General features: G+C 40.3%; 1 protein-coding gene across 1 annotated transcript in view; it reads left to right on the top strand.

Moving 5' to 3' along the window:
- The first annotated feature begins 667 nt into the window (after window positions 1-667).
- Window positions 668-11,077, top strand: part of TM7SF3 (transmembrane 7 superfamily member 3) — a 35,650-nt gene continuing 25,240 nt past the window's right edge. Inside the window, exons 1-2 of the mRNA XM_036080208.2 lie at window positions 668-932; window positions 10,578-10,732. Of these exons, the coding sequence (XP_035936101.1) occupies window positions 842-932; window positions 10,578-10,732 (246 nt within the window). The 5' untranslated portion in view covers window positions 668-841. The remainder of the gene's footprint in view (window positions 933-10,577; window positions 10,733-11,077) is intronic.

The raw sequence follows: 11,077 nt of genomic DNA, 5'->3' as shown, positions 1-11,077 counted from the left end.
CAGAGCAATCTTCCCCCCAAATAATTGAGTCTATAATATCTAATTCCACAATTAGCTCACGAACCATCTGTCACATGGACTGCTGTCCTTTAAACAGCCCTCAGGTATAAAATTTGAGAGAGGAACTTGGGTTAAGGTCTGGAGTCTTCTAGGATATTTCACTTTGAGAAAATGAAACTATTTTAATATGTGGAGCTCACTACTACAGAAATATAACTCGCGCCGCACTTTCATACTAACATCCGCCTGAGCAGCTAAGGGAAACGACCACTGTTCGTGGGTTTTGAGTACCGGATTCGTATTCGTCCTTCTTGCAAACGGCAGTTAAGCCCAGGAACAAGAGCCTGGAGACGTTAGGCCGCAAAAGAAAGTTATTTTTTACTCTAACGGTGGTTTTCGTAAGTGGGAAAGATACAAAAGTGAGAAGTACAGGTTACACCACAGAACTTTCCGGGGTCTCCTCTATCCCCACCCCCGCGCGCCGTGCCGCGGGCAGTCGGGAGAGCGCAGCGGGCAGTCGGGAGAGCGCAGCGCCCAGCAAACCCGCCGGGCGCGCGGAGGAGGCGCACGCCGGATGGAACCGCCCCCCTCCGCCTTCGCTCGTGGCGGAGGGAGACCCGCGGCGGTGACGTAAAGGGGGCGGGGAGAGGCGCGGTGTGGGGTTGCGGGGTTTTTGCCGGAAGAGGAAACCTCTCGGTGGGGCGCAGGCGTGCGGCTGGCATTGGACGCCCGCCCTGTGGGGCTGGCAGGTGTGCGGCGTGTGCGCCTCGCAAGTGATGGGACCGGGCGCGAGCGCCCCGGGGTAGCGCGGGCGAGGCTACGGGGCCGGGCCCGGGCAAACATGGGGCTCCTTCGGCTGCTGGTTCTGGCGGTGCTGGCGTCCGAACCCCGCATGGCCGGTGGAGCCGAAACCGTCGGGAATTCCAGCGAGGGTAAGGTCAGGGGCGCCTCACTTCTGCAGCCTCAAGTTGGTTTTGCATTTCTTGCAGGGTCGCAGTCCACCTCGGGATCTGTGCATCTCGCAGGGCAGGTGGTAGTTCAGAACCGGCAGGAGTGGATCAGGGTCTTTTCCTGCTGAAGGAAACTCCCATTGCCAAGGAGGCCTCACCGTCAACCGCCTAATTTAGGCCGAGGAAATGGGAAGGATTAAGTAACTCTCCTGTTCAGACACGTTTTTATCTCCCTAGGGAGCAGCCATGTGTGTGTAGGTTTAACGCATTAAAACACCTCTTTGCTCTCCAGTGGTATATCTGAGACTCGACAGTGAGGCTTGGTGCAGAACTAAGGGCTTTATTAATAATGTTCCTCCAAGCTGCTGCGGTTTTTTACACTCCAAAATCTAGATGCTTTTCAAATTGGTTATGCTCGACGGAGTTTGAAAGGAAAAGTGAACCCAGAATGGGACTTTGGATAGGTCATGTGCTCGGTGTATGCATTTTAGCGGTAGCTCCTGGTTTGTTAATATAAACCATAAAAAAGCATTAATTGTGCTAGGCTGATGATAATCATGTGCTTTTCCCTGAGGTTAATCACATTCTTAGTTTTATTTTGAGCTTAAGAGACCAGTTGCAGGGGCGCCTGGGTGGTCAGATGGTTAAGCGTCTGCCTTCGGCTCAGGTCATGGTCCCAGGGTGCTGGAATCGAGCCCCGCATCGGGCTCTGCTCAGCGGGAAGCCTGCTTCTCCCTCTCCCCCTGCTCATGCTCTCTCTTTCTCTCTGTATCTCTGTGTCTCAAATGAATAAATAAAATCTTAAAAAAAAAAAGACCAGTTGCAGTTCTGAACCAATGTATTTTCTGAATAACGTGGTTGTGTTCCTAATTGCTCATCTTAGAAAAGCTCTTGTGCAAACTGAATCATAGAATCATTGCACAGGAGTTAAGGCCAAAGCTGAAAAGGGCAGTTATATTTTTGCAGAAAAAATAGCCTTGTTAATAATAGGACACTGACATTTCACTGTGTGCAGTAAGTGCCAGGTGCTTTCCATGGCATTGTTATTTAATCCTCACAACCCTATGAGATAATTACCTTCCTCACTTGGCAGAGGATGAAGCTGGGGCCCTGGATGATGTTCATTATACAGGTGAACAGTTAATAGGGGCACAGGCGGTATTTGAACCCAAGTGTGTCTTGCTGCAATTTTAATTTTCATGGTCTTTCCACTTCAACAAAGCTGCCCTCCAATAAGAATATTTTACTTAGTATGGTGCTTTACACTTAATTCTATGAATTGTCATTCCTCAAAATAGCCTTATGAGAGAGGTAGTGATAATGCTATCTCCATTTTATTTTATTTTTTAAAAATTTATTTATTTTAGAGAGAGCGAGCGCAAGGGGGGAGGGGGAGAGGGAGAGAATCCCAAGCAGACTCTCCTCCCAGCTGATCGAGGAGCCTGATGTCGGGCTGAATCACCCCCCCACCCCACCCTGAGATCATGACCTGAGTGGAAACCAAGAGTCAGGCACTCAACTGACTTAGCCATCCAGGTGCCCCACTATCTCCATTTTAACAGGTGAAGAATTTGAAAGATTGAGTTTGTACTTGATCAAGGCTTCTGAGTCGGGAGGGCTGTGATCCACATCTTTTCTAGTTCTGTACTTTTGTATTTAATATTATCTTCATTCTTGTTTTACATTCATATCTAGTAATTTACATGGAATTACAATAGTAATTGGAGTTGAGCAGAATGTCACGTGGGCCTTCTAGTATTTGTGTTATTGCTGTTGCTGAATTTAAGGTAGCAGGCCATTGGTGTAGTTCGTTGCAAGTGATCTCTTTTAAAAGTATGTGAAAGGTACTGTGTACATTTGTGTTTCAGCTTTTAGGGCTAATGAAAATTTATAACATAAATGAAACATGGGGAGAGGCAGTTGAATGCCGACCAACTTAAGTATCCGAACTGTTTTTTTTGATAGTTCATCTGAAGAGAATTATAAAGACTAAGCTTTCACAGATCTGGAATTTGGTTGTGTCAGAGCACAAACAGGTAAATTTTAGTAAAAAAAAAAATGAGTTGGATAATTTTAAGGTTCGAGTTTAGGATCTGATTGGGAAAGAAAAGGAAAAGATTAGGATCGGGCAGCTCTTTTTAGAAAGAAATTATTGGAAAGAAAAATGACTCTGGGTAGGAATGGAGGAAGGGTATGAAAAATAGAAGAGAGTGCCTGGCTATGGGTCAGATGGCAAAAAATATCTTTGGCAGAAAAAGCAGAGCCATTGTTTTTTAGAAGAGAGCCACAGCCTAAGTGCTCTGTCTCCATGTTAGCCATTTGTCTGCAATATCATTTGATGTGCTGTCTTTTTCCTTCCCACTCACAGTCATAAGATCTAATTATGCCTCATAAAGTGAATCCTTTTCCAGATGGCTTAGAGGAGAAGTTCCTTCTCCTTCAGGATATATTTTGGATACATGTCTCCTTTTGCTGTGTCTGTTTTTATGAGTAGAAATCAAATGCATTTTCTGCCAGACTGTACTGTTAAAATCTTGATTTTTAGTACTTTTCCTTGTTGCTCCATGGAAGTCTCTTTCTCATTTTGATGTTTGTGATGGACATGCTGGGCTTGTATAGTCCCCTTCTTTCTACTAGTTTATTCGCAGGGCCATTTTGAATGCCTGACTTCTTTTTTTTTTTAATAAGGAGATGAGCCTCTGAAATGCTGGAAAGCTAAGGGAAGTTAGTAATGATACGTTATTGTGTAGCATTGGACGGTTTAAAATTTGTTTTCCTGTTTGTTTTATACCTCCAGCAGCCAAATGATGTATGCAGTACATCACCTCCATTTCACCATGGGGAGACTGAGGCTCAGAGGAAGTAAATTACTTTCCTGAGGTCATAACATTCAACCATCCTTCCCACCAGACATTTACTGTGTGCCATCTATGTGACTGGTACTGTACTAGACACAAGGATGTTAAATATAACAAAGCCCTGCACAGCCAAGAGTCAAACCACTACTGGTTTGATGAATATGCAGTCTTCTATAAAAATTGTGAAATGGCTGATAGACTGCCAAGGTAATACTGCCAAAGGATTTGCACACAGAAGTTAGGTTCAAGTTGACTAAGAATAGGAAAAAATATATTTATCTTTTCCTAATTCATCAAACACTGTGTTAGGAGTTCTCAGACCTGGCTGAACATTTGAATCACCTGGAGAACTTTTTAAAAAGGCAGATTGTTGAAGAGACAACTAGAAATTGAAATTTAAGAGGAAAAATGAATTTCCACTAGCATCAAGGAACATAGGATATTTAGGGGTTGGGGCACCTGCGTGGCTCAGTCGTTGAGAGTCTGCCTTCGGCTCAGGTCATGATCCTCAGCAGGAAGCCTGCTTCTCCCTCTCCCACTCCCCCTGCTTGTGTTCCCTCTCTCGCTGTGTCTCTCTCTGTCAAATAAATAAATAAAATCTTTAAAAAAAAAAGAATATTTAGTGGTAATTATTATGGAATATGTAAAGGTCTCTACAGAAAAAAACCATACAACATTCTTGAGATAAATTGAGAAGCCAAATAAGCAGAGGGATATCTCAGATTCATAAATCAGAAAATTTTATGTTTTAAGGATAGCATTTCTCCCTAAATTAATACATTCATTGCCATCCCAATCAGATTCCAGGCAGCTTTTTTTGTGGAAATTGACAGGCTGCTTTTGAAAATATATATGGAGATGAAAAATGGCCAAAATAGTCAAGATGGTCTTGAAGAGAAAGAACAAATTTGGGGCAGAAATGAAGACAATGTAATATTGGTGTTAGGATAGACAAATAGACCACTGGAATACAATTAAGAGTCCAGAAACAGACCAACACATGTGCTCACTTATATGAAAACTGAAATTGCAGAGTAGTAAGGAAATGGTGGTATTTTCAATAAAGGGTATTATGTCAAATCAATATGCATATGGAAACATCAACCTTGACCACCTGCCTCACACCATATATAAAAATCAACTTTAGATTGATTTTAGACTTAAATGTCAAAGGTAAAACAAAGGTCTAGAAGTTAACATGGGGAACATGTCTTCATAATCTTAGAATATGTTGGCAAAGATTGGATTAGAATGACATAGAAGGGACTAAGCATAAAAGAAAAACTCAAGAAATTGGACTACATTAAAATTAAAACTTTTTTTTTGAAGATTTTATTTATTTATTTGACAGAGACACAGCGAGAGAGGGAACACAAGCAGGGGGAGTGGGAGAGGGAGAAGCAGGCTTCCCGCTGAGCAGAGAGCCCGATGTGGGGCTCGATCCCAGGACCCTGAGATCATGACCTGAACCAAAGGCAGACGCTTAACGACTGAGCCACCCAGGTGCCCCAAAATTAAAACTTCTTTTAATCTAAGGTAACAAGAGTGAAAAGATGAGCTACAAGAATGGGAGAAGATATACTGACAGAATGCTCCTGTCAATGATGTATAAAGAGCTAAAATTCAATTAGGACAGTCTATTTTTAAAGTGGGCAAGTCTTGAACACGGACCCTTTTACAAAGGAAGTATCCAAATGGTTAATAAACAAACAAGATGTTCTTAACATCTTTAATAATTAGGGAAATGCAAATTGAAATCACAGTGAGATATTACTATGTACCCAACAGAGACACTGGTGATACCAAGTGTTGGTGAGACAGTTGGGCAACCAGAATACTTTTCCACAAGTTGATAGGGGTGTAAATTGGCAAAACCATGTGGGATAACTGTTTGGCAGTATCTACTAAAGCAGAGCATAAGTATACCCTATTACCTGATAATTCTATTCTTAGGTTCTACTCAATAGAAATGTGTACATATGTGCACCAAAGGACTACAAAAAAATATTTGGAGTTATTCTTAATAACTTCAAATTAGAAGTAATCCAAATGTTGATTAACAGAAGAATAGATAAGTAAATTGTGGTATATTCCTTTTATGAAGTATACAACAATGAAAATGAGTAAGTCATGGTTACTTACAGTAGCTTGGATGAATTTCACAGGTATGGTATTGATTTTTAAAAAGCTAGATACAAAAGAATTCATCCTTTATGATTCTACTTAATTAAATTTCGGAAATAGGCAAAGCCCATCTATGGTGTTTGAAGTTAGAATCGTGGTATTTCTGGGCGGGAGGGAAGGCTTAGTGATTGGAAGGGACCACAAGACCTCTAAGATTGTAGAATGCTCTTTCTTTACCTACAGTGTAAACTTCATGCACTTCTCTGTATGTATGTTATTTCAATTAATGTTTTTTAACTGACACTTGTACCCTAACCCCTTGGATTTTTATTTAAGCAGTCTGGATAGGGGCCCAGGCAGCAATAGTTTTTAAAAAGCACCTCCAGATCATTGTAATGTACAGCCAGGAAGGATAACCACTGTATTAGAATTTCCTTCTAATAAGGAAATCTTATGAGTGCTATAGAAAATTTGAAAAATAAAGAAATGTGCGAAGAAAAGGAAAAAAATCATTTAAAATACACCCCCAGAGGCACCTGCTTTTAATACTACTTATTTTGTCAGGTGATCAGGTTTTTAAGTCATGAATACCGTGTCTCTTTTATTATCTTGCATCTGCCAGGTTCCTGCTACAGGTATTTGACTGGGGGAAGAGGATTAGTGAGGCGTCATCTTTCTCATAACTTCTGGAAATCCAGGAAGTAATAAATGAAAGTTGTAGCCAGGTGTTTTTCTTGAATTCAGAAGCAGAGACTGTAACTTAATGTTTTGGTCCTGATCATTATATATTTTCATATGGACTGCTTGTTTTCGTTTCTGATTTTCTTAATGAGAATGAGACTTCTTAGGTAGTTTAACCATTTAGGATCAAAGGTGATCTGTTAACACTGTCACGGCAAAAACCTTCTCAGATAGGTTTTACTGCCTGATACGTATGTATATAGTGATTATTTCTGCACAGTATATTTGCTTTAGGTATTGATTTTCTCTACATTTCTTACCTTTCTATAATAAAGGTTATAGATTATCTGGAAAAATATTACCATTTTAAGGGAAAAAGAAAACAAATGATGAAAATGTTGAGAGAGTGTCATCATTTTGCCTAGGGTATGTTCTTATTTTTATAAATTTGAGATGAAGACTTGAGGTAGAATCTGTGTTTTGAGTGCTATCAATAATGGAGGTTTTTTCCAAATTGTGTAGTTTCCGATAAGAGCATCTCACCATCATTATAGAAATTTGATAAACAGTGAAATTTGTAAAGAGAAGAAAAATCCCTTAAAATATACTCGCAGTGATACCTACTTTCAATACCCCTATTTACCTTATCAGTTGTTTAATAATGTGTTTTAATTTCTGTGGTTCTCTTTCCTTACTGTCTTTTAAAACACTGAAATTTTGGGTTCTCCAGGTATTTCTGAGTTGTGATTTATTTTCACCCCTGTGTGATAGGTTAAGGGAAGGTTAAGAAAAGCTTGACACCAAGACTTAACTAGTTGATAGCTTTATTTATTTATTTAAAGATTTTTTTTTTATTTATTAGAGAATGAGAGAGAGAGCGCGCGCACACAAGAAAGGGAGAGGTCAGAGGGAGAAGCAGACTCCCCGCTGAGCAGGGAGCCCGATCCCAGGACCCCAGGATCATGACCTGAACCGCAAGCAGATGCTTAACCAACTGAGCCACCCAGGTGCCCCTAGTTGATAACTTTAATCTCTTCCAGGGCTGTTAAACGTTCTGGGTAGAGTTGTGATTCAAGGCCTGTTTAATGGGGGATAAACATACAGATTATCTGAACAGTTTCTAAGATATACTTACCGGCAAATTAGTGAGAATTACAGAAATCGTGGACAACCTTCACAAATTCATTTGAACCAGTTTTTTTTTTGTTTTTTTTTGTTTTTTAATTTTTTTATTGTTATGTTAACCCCCATACATTACATCATTAGTTTTAGATATAGTGTTCCATGATTCATTGTTTGTGCATAACACCCAGTGCTCCATGCAGAACGTGCCCTCCTCAATACCCATCACCAGGCTAACCCATCCTCACACCCCCCTCCCCTCTAGAACCCTCAGTTTGTTTTTCAGAGTCCATCGTCTCTCATGGTTCTTCTCCCCCTCCGATTCCCCCCCTTCATTCTTCCCCTCCTGCTACATTCTTCTTCTTCTTTTTTTCTTTCTTAACATATATTGCATTATCATTTGAACCAGTTTTGATCCCAGTACCCAATAGGCAGAACAGGTGGTCCATAAGAACTTCATAAATATTTGTCAAATAGAGAAAATGGGGAAGAAAAGGGAAAAACTGAAAAAAACCTTAAAGACTGAAAATGTAACTAGAAAAAGCAGATGGTAGATGAGCTGAGTGCTACACCTGAAACTAATATTACACTGTATGTTAACTACACTGGGATTTAAAAAAAATGCAAAATAAAAAATGAGCTGAGTGCTTTGAACAATTAAAGGATGGAAATCCAATTAGTTCCTAGGAAAACAAACATACTGCTTTTAGTTTGACAGACTAGGATTTGTGGATATTCTTAAGACTTGGAAGACAGAGGGTAGATGGGACCAAAATTAAAGTACGATACGTGCAATGTTTTTAGTGCCACTTACTGAGACCCACTTAATTTTATGTATAATTTGGTTTCCTAATAAAATAATCATGATGATGGGAAAGCCTGGAAAATGTAAAAATGTTTTTCTTGTTTCCCTTTATGAAAAGGAAAACAAAAAACTCCCTCACATTTTCTAGACTTCCCTATCCAGATTCTATTAAATCCTTCCTAATATTTTTACCTCTATTCTGGCTGGAATTTAGTTCTACATAAAAGGTAAAACATGTTTCTGCTAACATAAATAGGAGGAAATATACCATCTTCATTTGTCATTGTTGCCACTAATTAAAATTCTCCCTGGAGTTTCAGAAATTAAATCATAGCCACCAGTAACTTTTTTCTATCATCAATTATAAAAAAGTTATGAGGTAATACAATGGCATCACAAGGTTTGGGGAATTCATGCAGAGTAATGTTTGATCTCAGCCTAGCATTATTCATATATTCTGGGTGGCTTTCTTGGTTAGCCATTGTTGATAGTCTCTTTTTTAGATCATCCAGATGGAGTACTTGTGTTTAAAAAAAAGTGTTGAAAATTAGCCTGTTTGGGAAATAGTACTTAAGAATGAATTTGAAGTTGTTTAATGTCTGGAGTATTTTCCTTTACCACCCACTGACTCTAATTTCTTTGTAAAATAAGATGATAGTTCCACAGTGGGACTCTGGTGACTTATAATCTATTGTCAACTCTGTTTCATCTTTATTAAATTTAAATCTTTTTTCCTATTTTTAGACTTGAATCCCCCAAGACTGCTTGTGTAATATGTGGGAGCTCCTGTGCTATTTCAGCAAGAGATGCTAACTACAGGGTAGAGGATGGGATGGGCATCCAGGACCACACAAGTAAAACAACCTATTTAGTGGATTGTTTGAGAATTAGGTTGATGAAAGAAAGAACTGGGGTGCAGCTGGGAGAAAGACACAGTGAGTGGATGAGTGAAACACAAGGGGAGACGAGCAGACAGATGAGAAAGGCCTAGATGAGGTGTTGCAAAACTAGTGTGGACTCTGAACTTGATCCTTAAAAAGCTCCTTTTTCCAGAATGCCTGTGGTTCATGACTGTATGACTCTATATGAAGTACCTGGTGTAGGCACTCAGACATTTTTGTCAGTGTTGATGGCGCCTTCCTTTGCAAGCTAGGTAATTACAGTCCCATTTGACAGATGAAGAAATTGAGCTTTAAGGGAATTAAGTAACCTGCCTAAGATCACACAGCTCGTAATTGGTGGGATAAAATTGAAGCCCCCTATATCCCTCTGGGCTGGGCTGACTTCAGAATTCACTAGATCAGGTTCTGTTTTTAATATCAGTGTATTCACAATTGTTAGTGCTTCCTTAGGGTTGTTAAAACCTTAAGTTCAGGGGCTCTGTTTTTGTTTTTTGAAGATTTTATTTATTTGAGAGAGAGAGCATGAGCGAGCGCATTGGGGAGGAGGGGCAGCAGGGGCAGCGGGAGAAAGAGAAGCAGGCTCCCCACTCAGTGGGGAGCCAGCCATGGACCTCGATCCTAGGACTCCGAGATCATGACCTGAGCTGAAGGCAGATGCTTACCCAACTGAGCCACCCAGCGCCCCTGTTTTTTTAATAAAAATATTTTGTAAGTAAACTACACCACATGTGGGGCTTGAACTCATGACCCTGAGACCAGGAATCACATGCTTTACTGACTGAGCCAGCCAGGCACCGCCTGGAGCTCTGTTTTGAATGGAATTGTTATGGCTGCTTACAGTGGGGAATGTTCTGGCTCTGGGCGCTGGGCATCTTAGGCATCCTGAGCACTCTTTTGTTTGCGTTTTTCAAAACACCTTTCTTACATTTTAGTGTTCAGTTCCACTATTTACTAGCTGCTTCCCCTTCTTAAGCTTAACTGTCCTCATCAGTAAAATAGGGGCAGTAATAATAATATTTATCTCCCCAGGTTTTTCTGAGGATCAAATTAGGAGTGCATGTATGCTTATGTCTGAGATTTCTACAAATCGATATTACAGGTACAAATGTTACAGTGAATGTTTCTCCCATTGCAGGTCTTCTTGAATTTTACATAGGGAAATTTAGATACTTCAAGCTCAACAGGCCCTCTCCAGAGGACGCCATTTTGCGTCATATTTCGAGCAATGCGTCTTTCCTTATTTTCCAGATACACTCACAGTATCAGAATACAACGATTTCTTTTTCTAAGGTAAGTACGGAGAGTTATTTCTGTAAACACCATTTCCATATTTTGGGGTCTTATATTTAGTAGAAACATTAGAATTTGATGCCTCTTTATGTTTGACTTTATATCCTTAAAAGAAAAAAAATCAAGATTGGAGCCTCTCAAGTTAGTGGTTTAGACTGGCTAAGAGGTGTGTGTCTCAGGCCTTTCTTGAGTGTGGTGACCTCTGACTTAAAGAGGGGGTGAGCAAGTGCCAATTTGGGGGTAGGATGGCCTTTATCAGATGTCTCCTGGCTGCAGTTTAGCTTTCTTCATGATATCTCACCTTTTTTTCTTACTCTGCTGGGTCCTTAATGATTTTTACCTCTG

Source organism: Halichoerus grypus, chromosome 6, assembly GCF_964656455.1.
Source record: "Halichoerus grypus chromosome 6, mHalGry1.hap1.1, whole genome shotgun sequence".
Classification (NCBI taxonomy): domain Eukaryota; kingdom Metazoa; phylum Chordata; class Mammalia; order Carnivora; family Phocidae; genus Halichoerus; species Halichoerus grypus.
This window is presented reverse-complemented; position numbering and strand designations above follow the sequence as displayed.